Source organism: Myotis yumanensis, unplaced genomic scaffold (assembly GCF_028538775.1).
Source record: "Myotis yumanensis isolate MYYU_CA2020_CCGP unplaced genomic scaffold, mMyoYum1.0.hap1 SCAF_17, whole genome shotgun sequence".
NCBI lineage: Eukaryota > Metazoa > Chordata > Mammalia > Chiroptera > Vespertilionidae > Myotis > Myotis yumanensis.
Genome location: NW_027223768.1, coordinates 17,137,420 through 17,157,627, shown reverse-complemented (window position 1 = coordinate 17,157,627; position 20,208 = coordinate 17,137,420). Strand labels below are relative to the sequence as shown.

The 20,208-nt window shown below is 41.7% G+C and overlaps 1 protein-coding gene across 3 annotated transcripts in view; it reads right to left on the bottom strand.

Moving 5' to 3' along the window:
• Nucleotides 1-20,208, bottom strand: part of PRRX1 (paired related homeobox 1) — a 72,368-nt gene that overhangs the window by 7,306 nt on the left and 44,854 nt on the right. For 2 of the 3 annotated variants that reach the window (XM_070396957.1, XM_070396956.1), the window contains exons 2-4: nt 11,387-11,562; nt 8,159-8,340; nt 4,292-4,363 (exon numbers count right to left, since the gene is read on the bottom strand). In XM_070396957.1, coding sequence (XP_070253058.1) covers nt 4,309-4,363; nt 8,159-8,340; nt 11,387-11,562 — 413 coding nt within the window. In that variant the 3' untranslated portion in view covers nt 4,292-4,308. The remainder of the gene's footprint in view (nt 1-4,291; nt 4,364-8,158; nt 8,341-11,386; nt 11,563-20,208) is intronic. The other variant, XM_070396954.1, reaches the window with a different exon arrangement.

The window sequence follows — 20,208 nt, the reverse complement described above, 5'->3', positions numbered from 1 at the left end:
GTGGTTCTGGGGATCAAGTGATAGACCAGAAAGAGAGAAAACTAAAGCTACTTGCACAGATTGAGCAACTGTTATCATTAATACTTATTTGGGACACCGCATTGTCAAGGCTTATAGTCAAGATCCACAATAGCCTATTTCAGCTCAGATACTAGCCATTAACCCAGGAAGACTAGGTTGAAGAAATATAATTAGTCCCTGGTCACTAGGTCTTTCCAAAAATACACATCCTTAATGTAAAATCCTTATAGCACTGGTGTGTGTGTGTGTGTGTGTGTGTGTGTGTGTGTGTGTGTGTGTGTGATGGCAGAAGAAAGAAGATTTAGAAGGGTTATAAAAGATCCTTATGTTCTTGTATTTCATATTAGCTTGCTTTGCTCTTACTCATTTCTGGATTGATGATTTTAACCATCTTTACAAAATTAGGTTCTCCTATAGCTCCCTGGACTTTTCCTCGTAGCACTTATTTTAATTCCTCAACTGTAAGTTCCAAAGATGAGACACCATATCTGCCTTGTTCACCTCTGTCTCCCCAGGTAGAGTTAACATCCTATCGACCACACATTTGGCATTCAAGAACGTATTTAATGAATAGATAAGTAAGACTAAACTGATTCCAGCTCAATGTCACTTTTCTCTGTCATCCTGCTGTGAGTAATGATTCTAAAAATATTTCACCAATATGCTTTTATTCTTAGGAACTTATTCCTCCCTGTTAATTTTGCTATCTTAATAGAATGTACAAAATCAGAAAGGACATGACAAAACAGGAGCTGGTGATTGCATATCCTTAAATCCATAACAATATCTTTTAAGAGAAAAAACATTAATACAGGTTAGACTAATAGAATAGACTCTCACTTCTACCACTGTCTACCAAAGGCAGAGGCAGAAAAAGAGTCCCAGTTAAAGGTTTCAATTCAGGAGTGAGATAAGTGACCAGAACAACCCATTAAAATTGAACAAGTTTTTTTTTGTCTTTCCAGTATACCAAGAAATTTCATTTATTTTCCAATCCCACATACGTATGATCATTTAATTTCTATATGAATTGCCTGCTTCCATTCAAGAACCTGCCAGAAATACATGTACATCTATAAATTCTCTATTCAAGGGTGTTCAAGGATACACTGAACTCTAAGATTTCAAAGAAATCAAAGATCTGCTAGGAAATTGGTAAGAAAAGAAACACTTGGATTGGGGACATGTACCTGAGTCATAGACCACAAAATCAATCAAACAGGCTTTCTCAACCAAGTTTTTGCAAGAGAAGGAAGCCCTGGAGATGGTACATAGAACCATTTTAAATGCATAGGAGAGGCGCTGGAATTGTGAGTTATCTGTGATATCCGTTAAGTACTGAGAATGGATTTGGATGGCTTCCTAAAACAGAAGACTAAAACTTCTTGAGAGAACACTTATAAAACTGAAATTGCTATAGTTGTGATTCCAATGTTATCTATTATAGAACCATGCTTGCTGTATTTTCTACAGCGTTTACTAGTGTCATCTGATAGTCTAGTCTGAAGACTGACTGTGGTAACAGATGTCTTGGAAATACTGAGATTCTCTCTCTAATGCAGGCCAGATATTCGTATCCCAAAGGAGGTGATTATTGATCCACTTTCCATCTCAATACCAAGTTAGTGTAAATTAGGGTTCTGTCTTGCACAGGAGACGGGATTTTCACTGAGATATTTCCCCTTAAACGGCAACCTGTTATTAGAGTTGAAAATAGCTTCCTGTCTGACTCTACTGTGGGCTGTTACAAGGACATCACTGTACCAATGAGGCCTCAAGCTAGTGGTTGATATTCATGAGTAAGTTTTGAACTTTCCTAGGAACAAAGCAAGTAATAGCATTTGCACTTGATAAGTGTTCAGGAAAGTTAGAAACTTTCAAAAATTGATCTAAAATATGCCAGCATTGCATAGCCATAAGAGGTAAACTAAGAGTGAGTCTTAATTCAGAGCCTCTTAACAAATGTTTAGACCATGTAACTGTACAAATAGAGACTACAGTGAGGGTTTTTGCTCATACAAAAGGATTGTGAATCTGTGTTCCCTGAGTACTTGGACATGGGTTTAGATTCTCAACTTGAATTAAAAGTGCCATGTAGATAAGTAGGGAACAGTCCTTTTACGTGCCAGTGAGGCCTCAAGACTTGTTACAAGTCAGAAAAGATAGAATTAGTGAGTGGGTACTCCAGTTTCGTCATGCTTTTAAAACGGCATTAGGAGATGGAGAGGACCCACTTGCAAAAATGACAACAGGTGCAAGAGAGCCTTGAGTGGCTGCCAGTCAGAATGTTCACGACCACCTGTTTTCCATGTCATCAAAACTTAGAATGCTCTGTGTTAGGCAAAGAAAGAGAACCCTGGAATGTTTTCTCACAAGACAGACACCAAAGGCAATGAGCTGTTTTCAACTAAACTTACAGGATCACTGGAACCATGTAAAGCGCCCACTCCTTCCTATACAGGAGTAAGCTTCCTGGGACAAAAAGATGAGATGGAAGCAAAGTGACTTATAGAGAGTAACCACAGGACCACACCAAGAGCCTGCTGACCAACACCCAGAGATCCTGCCCCTTGGTCTCGCTTTATGAGTAAGAAACATGTACTTTTTCTAACATGATAATGCCGACATGACCCTGGGACTGGGGGTTCATGGAGGTTGTTGGCTCAAGCAACATTTTATTTCATTTCAATGAATGTCAAGTTTGTTATGTCCACGACCAAGAAACTAGGTTGATGAATAAAGTGCACTGAAGAATTAGAGATGAAAAGGAAATTCCCATATCCCATCTGTCAACTCAGCAAGTCTACCCTGAGGCTCACACAGAGTGGACCCATGAACGTGAACTTGAACATTTTCCATCTCCTTATTTGGAGATGCCTAACAGATGGTGCTCAGCCATACAATGCAGCGTGCTAACCACCAGCAGGGACGGAGTTCTGTTTTCACTGGAGACAAATAATTTTTGATGACTTCAACCTACCCTGAGAGGTTATTGTGAGGAAAAATGTGTTACAGTGGCTGCCAAATACCAAGAAGTCCGGGAGATACTATACATAATATGATTTTAAAGCCAGGAAACTGGCAGGCATCTGCCTCTCTACTTCCTCAGCAGCCAGAGTGTAAGTCCCATAAGTCACAAAACAATTGAGGACAGTGGGGTGGGGGTGGGGAGGGACAATAATAACTGACTTAGTTTTCAACTCTAACTTTGTTTTTCTGTTTGGCCCTTTTGGACAAATGATGACAAGCTGTTGAGAATTCCATCCCAAAGACAGATCCGTTAGCCCAAGACATCTATGTGCTTTCTGAGATCCTAGGGTTTCCCAGCTCAGGAGTTTTCCAAAGGTTGTGGAGCTGGAGGTTTGCCCCGACTCTGTCTGTAATGTGTAGAGGTTGGAGACTGTCTCTTAGGTTTGTTCATTTGTCAGTGTAAGAACACGGAGGTATACTTGCTTCATCTAAGAAAACTTAGTATGAGTTTTTCTAGGGAAGTTTATCTTAGGAAACTAAAGTTCCCTTTTGGAAGTGATCTTTTGTGATTTAAATAATCATTTCTAATTTCTGTTTTCAAAATCCAGAAGTTAATTTTTGAAATTCAGCTTTTTAAGTGAATACACTTGGACCCTATTTCATTGATAAGCCTTCAGTTTGGACTGTGTGCTCAGGGATCCTTCTGCCATTTTTAACTCTTTTTTTCTACAGATGTGTTACATTGGAAGCCTTGCATCCCTCCTTTGTCTCAACAATTTTCGTACTTCCTTTTTGAAATGCACATTGCTTATCTACAGATTCCAAACGCCCCGGAGAAGTAGGTAATAGGAAAACTGTAACTAGCTCATTTTAGATGCAAGGTTACACGAGAGATAGATGATCCAACTGGCCTGAGAAGCACAGGAGCCAGGACAAGAACATAGTTCTTCCGACCTCTGCCCCACACCCTACGGTCATTTAAAGCCTCACTATTCCAATTATGTCCCAAGTGTCAACAGTGTGGCATGACATGAATGCCTGTTAGCACTGCAGAAGCTGAGTCTGCATTGTAACACTGTGCCTGGCAAGCCCTATACCCAGTCATTTTTGAGGAGCCCTGCTCTACGCTACAGACTTTACGGGCCCATTTTCTTGCCGCTCCGGTTGGTTTCCAGTGGTATCCCCCACTTAAGGACCTCTCTGCTTTCATTTCTAGAACCGCAAGTCCCGCTTTCTTAAACTCTTATTTCCCACTTAAACCCTACCCCCAGCAGCCACCCTCTTCCCCCTGACAAGTTACCTTTTCAGTGTCTTCCGTTAGAATCCGTTATGAAGTCCCTCGTGTAAACAACATCTTGGGAGGGACGAGGATCTATTTTTGAAAGTGTGAAAGGGAGACATGAGCCAAATGCGTTCAGCAGATGTCAGGCAGCACCGTGACCACGACCAAAGGAGGGGAGGAGGAGGAGGAGAAGGTTAGAGGAGAGAAACTGTGGACAAGGATAGCTGGCCTCCCTTTTGCTTGTCATAGGTTCTCTTGGAAGCCCAGCCCTCCCTCTGGAAATGGCCCTCCAGACCGATACTGCAGAGCCTGGCTCTTATAGAAAAGGGCATCTCTGGGGAAAGACTTCTCTACTATTCTATCTAAAACAGCAGCCCAAAGTCCAGGACTTCGTTAATTAGTGCTACCCAGAGGCAAAGCACTACAAGATAGGGAGTCTTATTAGCTCTGGTGCTGGTATGATTTTCACAAAGGAAAACAGTTCTGAGCTAAGCAATGGGCGTGTGTGCCAAAAACAAGCTCTCTTCCTCGGGCTGCGGGTAGGTAAAGAAGACACCTACTGGGCTAGTAGTGTCCGTGTGAGGGAATGCTTTGCTCCTTCTGGTAACTCAATTGCCTGCCTGACATCAGCACCTCTAGCACGCTCACGGGAATGAATGAGGTCATGACGTGCTAAAAATATAGTGTGAACCATATGTCCCAGTTTGCCAGGGACAATCCCAGTTGAATGCCTGTTGTTCTGGTGTTATTATTAATAGCTCACCCCTTTCACTCTCAGAAGTGTCCCAGTTTGGACGATAAATTATACAGCTACTACTCTAGATATGGAAGACACCCAGAAATAAAATGTGCTGGCTGTTTCCTATCCCATAATCCTGAACATATGCACACAGTTGCTTTGAGTCTTATTATTTTCCTGTCTTCTCTGTGGGAGTCAGCACACTGTCCCGTCCTGTCTGACAAAACTGCCCTCTCGCTGTCCCTGGGTTACATGGCCAAGCCCCATCAGTCATCCCAAGGGGATGTCCACACACCTCGGTGTCTTGTTAGACCCTGAACCAAAGACCATGTTTACGTAGTTTCCCAGTCTTCCACTGTTACTATTTTCAATATAATGTCCGCTTTAATTTAAATGAAAATATGGCCACGTGTCCTACAATTTTGGACAGAAACGGGGATCATGCGCTCTGGGTCGAATTCTGCTTGCTGAAAGCTTAAGCTTGGGCGAATGTTTAGTTTCTGCTTTGGAACCAGAACTACCACACTAGAGCATTCCAAGGGTTGACCAAGAGAAATGCCTTTTAATCAACATCACATGGGAGATAACTAACTTGACATAATAGTACCAACAGAAAGAGCGAGTTAATTTTCCATAACACAAAAGGTCCATCATTTGCTTTGCTTTTCACCACTTGTTTGTTTGTTTTTATCATCCCTTAACAAAACTTCTATTTCAAAAATGCAAAATCATAAAGTATTTTGTGTCTACTAAACATAGCAGAAAGATCTCCAAGAAACAGAATAGCTCTTTACCACTTTTAGAAATTAATCAAAAATAGGAACACTTCAGTCAATAGTGGGTCAAACAACATTATTATTGATTAAATTACTGCTTTAAAACATTGTTTTTTCTACTTATAGCTGGAGATTAACTTATTCTTCATACAGAATATGAACAATCAGAGTCTATAAATTTTTAATGAATTATATTTTACAAACTCTGTAGCTAAGAGAGAAATGATATAAAAGTATACCATGGAACGAGTAAAAAGTACTAGGTTATATAATTTTAAGTGAAAAAAGAGCAGAATACAAAATACTATGTACACGAAGTCTACACTATATAAAATACTGAACTCTAATTGCAAAAGTAAACAAAACTAGTTATGTCAAGATGGTGGATTTATGAGTATTTTTAAATGTTTCTAACATTTCTACATAATCTTTCAAATTAAAATAGAACATTTCCCAAAAAGGCACACATAAATTGTGTGTTAATAATTTCAGTTAGATGCCCATATATATAATATATATGATGCTGGCCCCGGGGTTTGAACTTCTGCTGAGGTCCGGTAACCTAACCCAGTATAAATTCAGGAAGGCTTTCATCCCCATTCCTGTAGGGGACTGCCCTCCGTCTCTCACTGCTAAGGACCACATACAGCCATCTGGATTGCTTACAGCTGGTATGAAAAGTTCCTAGGAGGACCCAGGCAGAAAAGGGAGCAGGACTTCCTGGCTGTGACCAAATTCAAAACAGAAACCTTGAAACATCAAGCTTGGAACCACATCCATTTCCCAAGACATTTAATGAGCCTATGAGCTATCAATATTTATCAGAGAAACACAGCAGTCTTCCGGGTATTTAAAAATATTAAAGACTAGGTGATTTCACAATGGTCTTCAAAATGGGTCTTTAGTAAATTCTATGGGAGAGGAGTCTGAATTTTAAATAGGACCAAAGATATGACTAATCTTTTGAAATCAGCAAGGCGTACCATGTCTGAGAGCAAGAAGAGTTTCCAGTTTCCTATGGGGTGTGTGTGTGTGTGTGTGTGTGTGTGTTGGGGGGGGGGGTGTTCTCTGTACTAAGACCAAAGTAATTCAGGCTAATTTCAACAATTCGGGGGGCGGTGTTCAAAAGAGATTTGCAAATGCATTTCTGGTGTTTCTTTCAAGAAACTGACTTGGAAGAGAAAGAACATTTAGGTGAGGCCTTTTGCTTTGATTAGAGTAATCAAAGTTTGAAACATATTTGGATTTCACAATGTGGCATTTTACATCAAGAGTTCAGCTTCCACTGGGGGATAATCTATAATTAATTTAAAACATCTCCTTAACCCATTAGTGAACTTTAACAATAAAAAGGTAACCAAAGCACAATAAATGAATTTGGAAATAGTTCTTTCTCCACTGCAATCAGCCAGAGATAATCTTGATCTGGTTTCTAAGAGTACCCAGGTTTAGGTTCAAAGAAAGGCACTTATATGATGACAGTGTGTTAGGCACTTGTATTATATCTCAGCTTCCCTCTGGCATTAACCTATAATTCTGAACAGCATAACAAATGGAGGTTAAAGGCCTCTCCAAGACATTGAAATAGTACTCTGTTATTTGCTTCTTTAAAAATAGTCACCTTTTTAATATAAAAGTTTAGTGTAAATTATACATTGCTTTTATACTTTAAAACCCCACACAAACAAACTGACCCCCAAAGAACTTCAGATAGTAGATAAGATTTAGCAATTGAATAGGAAGGCATTTTGGACCATAAGGCGTCCCCTACTAACAAAGAACTGTGACCATGAAACTGATCAAAATGATTTTGGATTTTCTTTCCTTCTCTCTCTGTGCCTCTCTCTTTCCTTCCTCCCTCCCTCCCTCCCTCCCTCCCTCCCTCCCTTCCTTCCTTCCTTCCTTTCTTTCTTCCTTCCTTCCTTCCTTCCTCCTTCCTTCCTTCAATTCAAAATTAGTTTTACTGTGAATTACAGCCTTACAAGTTCAATTCTTACTTCAACATAGAAAAATGGATCTATCTTAAATTTGGAAATGGAGTGAAGTTTTGTTTCAGAACGGTTGCAAGGGGGACTCTGAGCATAGCTTAGTGATCTTTTCTTTTAGATTCTTCCCCATCTTTGAAACCTTTGCAAGAGTTCCTGAGTTCAAGAGGAGATTGCTGATGGCCTGCCCCTCTCTCTTCTGCCCCAAACCCTGCTCCTGGGGCAACTAGTAATCTGTGAAAATCTGGGGATGTCAGCAAGTTGAGTGTCTCTGAAGAGGTTAACCCAGTAAGAAATGTCAGCCAGCTGCACAAGCAACTTTGAACGTGACGGAGCGCTGAGAAACATTGGAAGTAGAGCAAGGGAGAGTGGGCCAATCATTCACCTGTACGGAGAGGCCGTCCCCCAGGAGAAATAATCGGTGGGTCTTGGAGCAGGACGAGGTACGATGGGCTGCTCCACAGCAGTCACGTCTCCTGAGTAGGATTTGAGGAGGGAAGCGTTTTTATTGGCCAGCATGGCTCTCTCGTTCCTGCGGAATTTGGCTCTTCGGTTCTGAAACCACACCTGGAAGATGGTTGGGAGGAGAGGAGGGCATAGGAGGGGGAGGAAGAAAAAGAAGAGGAGGTTACACCAATGAAGTCCTGGTTGATTCTACTAGACTATGCCTTCCAAAGGAAGATGTAGGGGAGGTATGGACTTCTCCCGAGAACAATAGAAACATGCCGTAATCTTCCTGAGGTGAGCCATGTCACAGAGCTCTTAAGGACTTATAATGGGACCCTGAGGTACTTCCACTAATCAAGACTCCAGAAGTGAGACCATGGCTAACCCATGAGATAGCAAAATATGGTTGTAATCCCTGTTGTAATTATAATCAAGAGAAAAAAGAAAATCTCATTAGACAACTGCCAGAGACGATGATATTTTTTAAGTTCCTTCAAAACGTAAAAACTTCCTCTGCTTTCATAATACGTATTGGCTACATAAAGAAAATTCATCTTCCCCCAAAGTGGGCCCTGCAACACACTTTAAGAAGGAAATGGTTTATTTGAGAAATGCAGGGAACAGCAGTTGAAGAGTGAAGATATAGCAGAGAACAACAGCCATGGAACCGTGTGTTCAGCCCCGTGGGACAGAAGGGACAAACCCAGGACACAGACTCCCACTGAGGGACACAGACTGCCACTGAGGGGTCAGGGAGCTGAAGATTCCTACACTGTCATTATTGATTATTAATGTTCCAGCGCCTCTGACATGCTGAACACAGGCAGGGCAGCTTCCTGAACTTCTAGAGAGAAACTTGTAAACGGAAATGAAGGTACTGAAGTTTGGAAGTTGAATGGAGTACATTCAATTGTAGGGTTAGAGGGAGATGGCTGGTGCTGACAGCATCATAATCAACCCATCATTTATTAAGTGCTACCAGGGCTAGGAACTTATAGAAGCACATTGCATACATCGTTTCTAGTTATCATGACAATTCTATATATTAGGCTTTATTATTTCTATTTCAGAGTTGAGGAAATAGGTTCAATGAGATGAAGCCATCTGTCGAAGTTCACACAGATAATAAATGGCTGAATTTTTTTAACTCAAGGACATCAGACTCATGACCCTACAACTCTCCAGATGGCCATGGGATTTTATTCATTCATTTACTCATTCAAGAGATCTTTATGGAGTGCCTGTTGTGTTGCAGACTCTGTGCTTAATGCTGGGAACAGAGATGAGGCTTAAGCAGCACACAGTCTATTAAAAGAAGGCAGACATGGAAATTTGAAATACTACAGAATAAGAGTTTTAGATGCAGTTATAGAAATGCATGACAAGGTATGGGAGAAAGAAATTCTATGGTGTAGAGTGGAACATTTGCAAAACTCTGGGGGGTAACCTTCACAGAAACTACTGTGGGACGGGTGCCCGGTGGAAGGCCTGGGTGGAAGTCAAGGCAGAATCTGGACACATCTTTCCTGGCTCCGCAGACTCCTAGCTCTTGTGCTTCAATGTGCCCTTCACATTGCTAATAGAGCTATCATTTTAAGTGCACATATAATTGTACTAATGCCCTGCTGTGTACCACCCACTGGTTCCCCATCACTTGAGGAATAAAATCAAAAGATCATAGCATAGAACAAAGACTGTTCGGGAATGACCTCTTTGTCCACCAATCTGACTGCACCCTACACAGCTTGGATCATATGCACTGGCCCCCTATTTTTCCAACTCCTTGCCCAGACTCAAGTCTATTGACATATTCAGTTATTTCCCACCTATGTCTATTCACATCCAATGCTCCCTCTGCCTGTGACATTCTTCCCTTTTGTCCAGGTGTCAAAAGACATATCTTTCAAGATTCGACTTTCACATCACCTCCTTTGTGAAATGTCATGGAAAGAATATGACTTTAACATCTTACAGAGTTGGATAAAATATTGGCTACAAAATGTTAAAGATCTGTCCTTGGATATTTATTTAATTTCTCTGATCCTTTGTCACTCAATCAAATGAGCATAATGATACCTACTCAGAGGGTCATTGTGACAGTTGGCACAGTTTCAGTGCTGAATATATGTGAATTCTCTCTCCTTTTTTCCCTGGTAGATTTGATCATTCCTTCCTCTGTTCTATCATTAATTCTTTTGTTTTGTTGCTTTTTTAATCACGATTTTTAAAATAAATGTTTATTGATTTTTTAGAGGCAGGGAGGAAGGAAGAAGGAGAGAGAGAAACATTGATGTGAGAGCAGAACATTGATTACCTCCTACATGCCCCCTACTGGGAATCCAGCCTGCAACCTGGGCATGTGCCCTGACCGGGAATCAAACCAGCAATCTTTCGATGCATAGGATGATGCTCAACCATCTGAGCCACATAGTTAGGGCTTAATCCCTAATTCTTGAACATTTCTTTAGTATGGGGATTATCTTACGACATCATAACAGTATGGTATACACATCTGTTTTGTCTGCCCCCAGTTCGTGATATCCTGAAGGGAGGTCATTGTCTTAGTCATTCCCGGAAACCCAAGAACAGTTCCAAGAGCATAATAGGTGTTTGATAAATGTTTGAGGGGAGGAAAAAGTAGAAGAAAAAAAGATGAATTGTGCAAAGATGATAAGATATGGCTTCCATCCAAGAAAACTTCACAGTCTAGTGGGGGAAGTTGGCTCACATACAACTCAATATAATACATATCATGTTGTGATACATGCTGTACTTATAAAGAAGACCAGAGTCAGAAGGGCGTGGTTCAGAGGGAAGGGGTAAGACTTCCTGGAGGAAGAATAAAGTCATGGAGGGAGAATTCTGGCCTGCTGGCACAGGGAATGTTCACAGCTCCAAAAGCCATTAGAATATAGTCGGGTGAGAGAGGAAGAAGATAAGGTAGTTTCTACATAGAAGAAAGACATTTAATTATGGTTTTGATGGGGCAACAGAGCTCTCAACCCAACAATTGTCTTTTCACTTTTTCCCCCTCCTATTTCCAGCATTGCTCTGACCAGGTTTCTTTATGTAAAATTGAGATCAGCACCGTAAAAGGGGCACTTTCCGATACTGTGGGTTAAGCAGTCTTCACGGACGTGCTCTGAGAGGGGAGGCCTGGGCTTACCTGCACTCTGGCTTCAGTGAGGTTCACCCGGCGGGCGAGGTCTTCTCGCACAAAAGCATCGGGGTAGTGGGTCCGCTCAAAGACACGCTCCAGAGCCTGCAGCTGGCTGCTGTTGAAGGTGGTCCGGTTCCTCCGCTGCTTTCTCTTTTTCTTTTCCTCTGAGTTCAGCTGATCATCTGGAATGGAAGACATTGATGATAAGAAGCGAAAGTCATGTTGAGGAAGGATGGGGTCCCCCCTTTATACTTCTTCTCTGTGTATCTACAGTGAGATATTGTTTCCTTTGCTCACTGCTTTACCAAGGTGCTGGAGCCAAATGCCACCCATAGGTGCTCATTAACATTCTGTGCCCAGAACCCCAGCAGGTCTGATGCTTGGTTGCTGCTTTGAAATCTGAGACCAGACCTGAGCTGTCACAGGGATACTTCTTGCATGTTCCGTGAAGCCTGTTTGTCAAAGAGGCTAAAGGAAAATTTTACTGTTGTCCATGTTCTCTAGAGCTGGGGGAGGAAGAGTAGATGGCTTTGGACCTTATTTATATCAGACAATATTGTGTTCATTCAGATAGTTTCACAACCAAGGAGACCAACTATCCCCTTGGTCTCTCTCCTCAACATACCCACCTAATCACACATGCAGTAACCTGATTAGAGAGGTTTCTGTTTTACCGTATGTTCTCCTAGAAACAGCTAGTGATTCCTAATTGCATTTGCTCAAGGCTCTGTGTCGTTTCTAAGGCCTCAGCCTAGAGCAGAACTAATGCTCACAGCACCGTCCACCTAAGCTGACAGTGGCCCGGGACTTGTCCTGTCACCCTGTGATAACTCAAGAACAGGGAACAGCATGAAAAGATCTCTTACAGTTTCACCCCCAAATTGAGGTCTAGGGTCTGAAGACCTTATGGTCCTTTGGAGAAACATGACCCCAAGTTTTCACTGTCCAATTCCCTCCTTGGTTTCCTCTGAGTTCTCCCCAAAGTATACTGGCAAGCTGATCACCCAGCCGTCTACAGTAGGCAGAGAGTCGTGTGCTCCTGTCTTGCTGCCACTGCTCAGCCCAGGAATGATGGATGTGCGTACTGAGTGGAAAACCAGCTGTGCTAACACCCCATCGAGCCGTCACCCGAGGCCCACGCCACTGCCAAATCTGTGTAGCAGAGACCTACAGCATGAGCTGCTGAGGCCGAAGTCCCATGCCTGGCCTGATGAACTGGACATCCACATCCAAAAGCTCTCTGTCCCCAAAGAGATTGGCCCAAAGAGAATTATGAGGGTAAGAGAGGATGGAGATAGAGGAGAGCTTGGCTACTTGCTTCACATTCCACAGGAAGGAGCTCTTAACTATTTTTCCAACATGTAAAGTCTCCTGATCTTCTCTGACTGTATGTATACAACACACTCAAGAAGACTACTAGCTCCAATTATCATGTCCTAATGACACCTACCTGAGCTCTAGTATTATCCTTATTACAAATCTAGGGAATGTTCTAGATGTGGATGCACATTCAAAGTGTAGCTCAAATCCAGGAGCTCCTGGTCTCTCAGTGCCTAACAACTGAGGCTTCTAAGTCCTTCTAATCAGAGACCACTTCCTCATGCAGGTTGCCTTATCAGCAATGCCCTTGGAACTTAGAAGAGAGAAGGCACATTTCTTAAAGTATCTAGATATAGCTTGTTGAGTTTGTTTTCAGGGGAAATGGCAGACTTTTCTTTTCTTTACACACTGTTCTGTAGAAAAAACAACCACCTGTATGATCTCAACCACTTTCCTCCGGGTAGGAAGCCCTGGTAGTCATTCTCTTGACTTCATGGTTGGTCAGGCCCACCACCTCTCTGGTATTGTTTTTAAAAAATATATATATTTTTATTGACTTTAGAGAGGAAGTGAGAGTGATAGAAACATCAATGATGAGAGAATCATTGATTGGCTGCCTCCTGCACACCCCCTACTGGGGATCAAGCCTGCAACCTGGGCATGTGCCCTCACCGAGAATCGAACCCATGACCTCTTGGTTCATAGATTGATACTCAACCACTGAGCCACACCGGCTGGGCATCTGGTATTGTTGAACCTTGACCAGGAGCTCTGCTTCCAAGTCACTGCTGTGACACTCAGTAGCAGATCGGTGGCATCTTGAGAATGGAACCAATTTAAGGGTCATGATTTCTGGGATCTCTCAAGCTCTGGAATACTCTAACCAACATCCCAGTTATACCACTGTTTAGTTATGAGCAAAATTCATTTACGACAATGTCAACACTAGAATGCAAGCACCTAGGATCAAACACCTGTGAGCAGTTAATTGCATTGCATTTGTATTCTTCTTCCTATTTGCATATTTTGTGTCATTCCTAGTGTTCCCATTCTCTTTCCCAAATTTCTTTGTCTAAAGTTCTACATGTCCTATACTTCAGGTCTTTCTGGGTCATCCAGGCCTTTACGACAACACCACAACCTGCATTTTATGTTCCCATAAAACAGAAGTCTGCAAAAAATCCTTAGCCTCCATACCTACCCCAGACGGAGACCAACCAGACCAAAGACTATTTTTTTTAATCATATAGAGGAAATCCTTTATTAAGTCAATGACATGATTTGTTTTCTTTCCTCAGAAAAAAAAAATGCTTCTCCGATATAACCACAAAGTCTCAACCCTTTGTGCTGTTGTGGAAGCTTGTTTCTTCTTGGACTGCCAAACTGTGATCGCTAACAAGAGTATTTTATGTTTTGTTCTTAGTTCTATAACCTGCTACAGAATCCTTGGTAGTTCTTTGTCATCTTCCACTGTTCACTCAAATCCCACTGACTGTCCACCGTCAACCACCAGCTCCCCTGGCGTGGGAGCCAGGGAAATGAAGAATTAGAGTTTCTGACAGAGAGTAAATAGCTATGATGACCTGAGACCATTCCAGCAAAAGTTTCCCAGCGAACATTCTTGTTGTTTTTAACAAATGAAAACACCAGTCCAGATCATGTCGAAGGTGAGAAAAGACACACGAATGACAGGGGTCCAGGGAGTCTGGGTCTGGCCAATGTCCTTCGAAGTGCGTGGATAATAGAAAGAGACAGTGAGGGGGCAACAGGGACCGCTTGAGCGGCAGCCCTTGGCTCGTCTGTCTTTGCTCACGAATCACCAAGTGCGAGTCCCCATTTCCCCCCCATGGACGCGCAAGCACAGGGTCCAGCACAGTCTCTGCAGCAGTGTGAGAGGAAATGTAAACACTGTAGAGGTTTAAGAATGAGGGCATTGGCTCAGCTGGTGTGGCTCAGTGGTTGAGTGTCGACCCAGCAATCAGGTCACTGGTTTGATTCCTGGTTATCAGGGCACATGCCTGGGTTGCCAGCTCGATCTCCAGTAGGGGGAGTGCAGGAGGCAGCCAATCGATGAGGTCCTCTCTCATCAGTGTTTCTGTCTTTCTATCCCTCCCTGTCCCTTCCCCTCTCTCTAAAAATCAATAAAAGCATATTAAAAAGAAAAGAAAATAAAGAATGGGGGCATTGGAAGGACCTGTAATAAGTTCATCAGTTTCTAGACTGAACATAAGGGAGAGAAAGCAATGTGTTTTTATCATTGCCAGAAGATCATCTTGCTTGTGCAACAGCTACAGTGAAGGTTGATTTTGAAATATGTATTCAAGGATATTGACATCTAATCAGGAAGCATCTCATTCCTTGGAATTTGGAAGTGAGTGGGATTCACCAAGCTGCAGAATAACCAAAGGGGACATGAATGCATATTTACCAAAATCATAATGCTTCAAATCCAAGGTGTTTACAGGTTTTATGGATGATTATGTATGTTATGGATGACAACTAATTGCAAGCATGAAGTTATCAACAAGCTTTCAAATAAAAACAAGCCAAAATGACCTCCTTAACTAGGTGCAATCATAAAATATTAGCACCAAATGAAACCGGAGAAATTGTCTAATTCAGCCCTCTTATTTGACAGATGAGGTGAATAACACCTAGGAGAATAATGTGACTTGCCCCAAATAACAATACCAGCTGTGGCTGAGCCAGGACCCCTAATGCTACTCCATTCTCCAGAGCAGATGACAAGTGCGTGCTGTGCATGAGAGGAGCAGGGGAACATTAGGGATGTAAATAAAAAAACAACACTACTCTGGGAAAACTTTATGGGGAAGACAGGTTCTCCATCGTCTATGATAATAAAAGCATAATATGCTAATTAGACCAGACAGCCAAACAACCTTCTGGACGACCTTCCGGATGACCTTCTGGACGAAGCCTGGGCTGCGAGGGCCAAGCCCCTTGCAGGAGTTTCATGCACCGGGTCTCTAGTAGTTATATAAAGAGGGTCTAAGAAAGAGGGTCCATGTACATCACATGATGTCATTCCGATCAGAATAGCCATTAAAAAATGCAACCATTCTCTTTCTTCCCCCATTGAAAACATAGGACACATCCATAATACTTTCAACAACAAAGATACACTTAAAAAAAATAAAAGCCCCGACCCAACTAAAAAATAAAAATAAAAGCTAAAAAATGCAACCATTCTCATCTAGAATAGCTACTTTGATCCAGATGTTCTTGAATTTTCCTTTTCAGTGGCCTCCATAGGTCTTTGCTTCATCAATTAAATATGTGCAAGGTTATTTCATATAGTAGTATACCCCATCTTCTCCACACACCCACATTTGCACTTTTTTTCACGTTAGGACCCAGTTCAAAATCTGTTTGCTATGACACATCTGAATTCTTACCTCCTCTATAAAACTTCACTGATAAGTCCATTCTCTAAATTCCCATATATATATTAGTATAGAATCAAATACTTGTTTAAAATTATGGTTCAGTTCTTTGTCTGTAAATGTTTTGTCACCTCAGGTATTCCTATAGAAAAGAAAGAGGGTGTCTAGCTAAGTTAAATGACAATAAAATGTGAAGGAGTTATGACAGGATTGTGGTATAGAAGCCGTTCCAGAAAATCAGAATCTTGGTGATTCATCTGAATGATTTCTGAATTCCAGTTATTCTTTTTAAACAATGCATAGCAAATAATTGGGCTAACATTATCTTTTATCTGTGTATACTTGTACCTGGGGGTGGGGAACACCTCTTACCGTGTTTCTTTTTCAAATAGGTTAGTCATATCAGATCTAGAGATGGGTGAAATTGTGATGGTTCGGATCCCTTTGCAAATGCAGGAATTGGCCCTTCATTTTTATTCCTCAATAGAAAAGCAGTCCTCAGTCAAGGATGGATTGAAGCAAATAGGAACACACATAGAAAGAGTTATTTTTCAGTGGGTCGGGATGTTAGCATATGTGCCAAGCACTTCTCCAGGAAAGAAGCCCTAGGTCCCAGGTAGGATGCCCCTGGTGCATTCGATTACAAGTTTAAGAGAGCAGTAGCTCTGACCTTGGTTCTAGCATGAAATTCAATCTGGACTCCACATGGGGCTGCCAGAGTCAGTGGAGAAGATGGTGCGAAGTGCCATCCTCAGGACTGAGGACCAGGCAGCAGGCCATGATTCCCTCCTCACAAAGGCCTTGCTCTCACCACCGGGCTTGGGTTCACTCCCCCAGACCCTGACCCTCTTCTGCTCTCTGTTGCGTGGGAGGAGCCTTGGAGGGTCCAAATTGGGATGCCCAGTGTAATTTCAAGGTACAGCAAAAATATATTTTAAGATTAAAATCCGAAGAGACATGTGTTGTGTGTGCCCAAGTCCCATCAATTTGGGAAGCATTCTGATGCAAGAAGGTAAAATGCCAGCTTCAGTAGCAGAAACCAACGGCCACATGAAAGCCTGTCTCCTGCCTTTTGGTTGAAAACATGACAGGCGAGCGGATCTAAAGAGCAGCCCGCTGATCATTTTATGGGCATGGAAGAATGTTTTCAAAGGACCTACATTGCACAACAACTACTTACTTTAATGGGATTTGTGTGGTTCAGGCCCTGTAACCTTAAGAAAATTGAAGGGAGGTATAATTGCAAAAGCCACTAAGAACTGTTTTAGCTTTTATTGCAAGCCCTATGAAAAGCAGCGCGATAGAGCTGCGGCATCCACTTGGCGTTTCTTTGGTTACACTGAGTTCCAGTTGCAATTAGGACAGCATCCTTTTAATATGGGCCCCGGTAAATGGCACATGGGTCGCCAAACGGGGCTGACTGCTGCATTGTAGACCGAGGTTAGTGCATCACAATGACCAAAGCCAACATCAGCAGCACATCCATGCCTTCTCAACAGCATCGTCTACCCATGAGTCCTAGCATCTGTCAAAGGGGGCCAGGCCTCTGCCTCTACAGATGCCTAGCTGTGCGGCTATTGTCACCCCAGGGGATATTATCACCTTACAGCTGCCAGACCCTGAATGTTACCTGGTAGTCTTTGATATGCATTTTTTTTCTTCTTACTGTCTACTTGGCCTAGACATGGTTTATTTTTAGTCAAGTATTGGTCCTAAACCTTATAAAATAGCATTAAAACACCTTAAATGTAATTTGGGTAACATATTTTCTTTGGAGAATAGCATGCTCTAAAAGTGTAAAATAACAGTATTTTAAATGGTTTTGACCAAAAAGATAAGTCAGTGGCTCCGGCTACTGATGTAGATACAGCTCACAGTTGAGCTCTCTCAGTATAGCCAGCCTTCCTCTAAAACAGGTAACACTGGAGAATGTGAGAGATAGCATATTGCAATTGGTACTGTGTTTGACTTCTTCACCTCACATTTCCTCCCACCTCTCTAGGACCAATAAGTTCCACAGAGCCAAAATGTTAACACAGTTCATATCACATTTTCCACTTTAACTCTCTTAAGACATTTTTCTGAAAGGATTCAGAAAACTCCAGGACACCCAACCACATAAAACAAGCCTTTCCAGCAACCCTCTATTGGAGCCCTAACTTTCTTCTGGGGCTACATTGATCATTTCCCTCGTGCTGACTTATTCCATATGACTCTGAATCTATTTTAGACTGAGAGTACAAAGTTGATGTTTCTATTTAATCAAAGCTCTTAGCAATGCTCAGTAAATATAAATGAATAATCAGATATAAAATATTCATATATTGAGATTATTATTATATGAGTTGAGTTACTGAACAGAATACCTTCCCTTTTTGATAATAATCAAATTCTGGCTTTAGACATGTAACCTACTCCCAATTTCTCAATAGATGAATCACTTATTGACTCACTTTTCAATTCATTTCTGGAGGTCAAAAAAAGTGAAAAATGAGAATGCTCTAATCAGACCCAACTAAATTGTAATTGGGGGGGCGCAGAGGAATAGAGTGGAAAGTTAACTGGTTTGGAAATCAGAAAACCTGTGTTTTCCTATAGACCCTGCTACTTACTAGCTGTGTGCTCTTGGGTAAGATACTTCACTTCTCTGAGCCTCAGTTTTTGAAACAATAAAATGGAACTAGGGTCATTTGCAACTTTGATGAACACATAGCGGGCAGATAGTCTGACTCGTCATAGGCATTTGGTCAGATGTGCTGCAATTTCCCCTGGGACAGGGACTCGTCAACGTCCGTCGCTCCTTGTCTTTCTGTTCCCTCTGCTGGTGTTTAACTATTCACTAAGCTTTCTATCACAGCATAACTGGGGAGAAAGTACGACAACCATTTAAATTTGTTGAGATGACAGCTTGGATGGAGAGCATAATTGATATCTAGGGAGTTTGAACAATGAAAAAAAAAGCTTTAAAAATCAAGAACTGAAACATGGAAAATTGCACATGGAAATTATGCCTAGAAGTTTGTCTAAAAAGCCCCATTTGGGACACCTCTGCTGCTAGTCAATTCCTGGCTTTCTGACAAGCCAATTTTTTCTTTCTCAATTTAGGTTTTGAAAAGAAACATTCAGAAAGCATGCAGATTCTAGCACTCAAAAACAGGTAAGCAATTGGTGCCTTTAACAAGTAACCTCATGAGAAATAAGTTTTTTTTTTTAAAAAGGCAGGAAAGAGAAAGAAGGCCAAAGGCTAAAACCAGGCCATGAAAATTCAATGGTTTCCCTGCCTATTTGCTTTGGGTTGACTAATTTGGTTGCCACATGTCTGAAAACACAAAAGGTGGGTCATATTACTCAATATTTGCTCAATGAGGGGGTTTTTCTAAATGTCAGAGTGCTTTAATAAATTCTAACGGGATACAAAGAAACCCAGGAAGGCAAAGTTCTGGGAAAAAGAGTGCCTTCTGACTGAGATTTTAAAACCTCTCTAAATTTGTCGTATTCCAGGTGTGTGGTCCCCTGGCAAGTGCCTGGGGTTTGACTAAGATTACAAACAGAGCTCTAGATGAGCCATGCGCTGCTGCCTTCTTCTGGTAGCGGGTTCCCTTTGTAGTGAGGCTGTTGTCATTTCCTACAAGACATAACATCAATCTTGACATCAGCAGTAGAGATTGGTGTCTTCATGGGAGGTGACCGCCCTAAGCCATTTTGTTTTAATGATTCCTTTTTAAGTAATAAATGTTAATGTTCTAAAGACAAATCTGATAAAGAACAGATTTTTTAAACAAAAAAACCCACAAAACTGAAAGCAGATAGCAACAAAGGAGATGTGTGTAATGAATGAGTAAGCTCAGCTTTTGGAAGGCCAGTGGTGACAGAACAGGACTCTCTTACTTGCCTATAAGGACAAGTATGAGGCATCTGACCACTTGAGAATAGAAGCTTGACTTGTGCTTCCTTGTATGCCTTCATCTCAACATAAAAGGACAAGATGCCTATAGCAGAGAAAGCCACAGGGAACAGAAAGTTAGCTTTTCATCATAGGAAGAGGTGGAGCCAAGGGAAATTCTGTATGGAGTAGATGAGGAGGGCTGGAGAGGAAATGAAAGC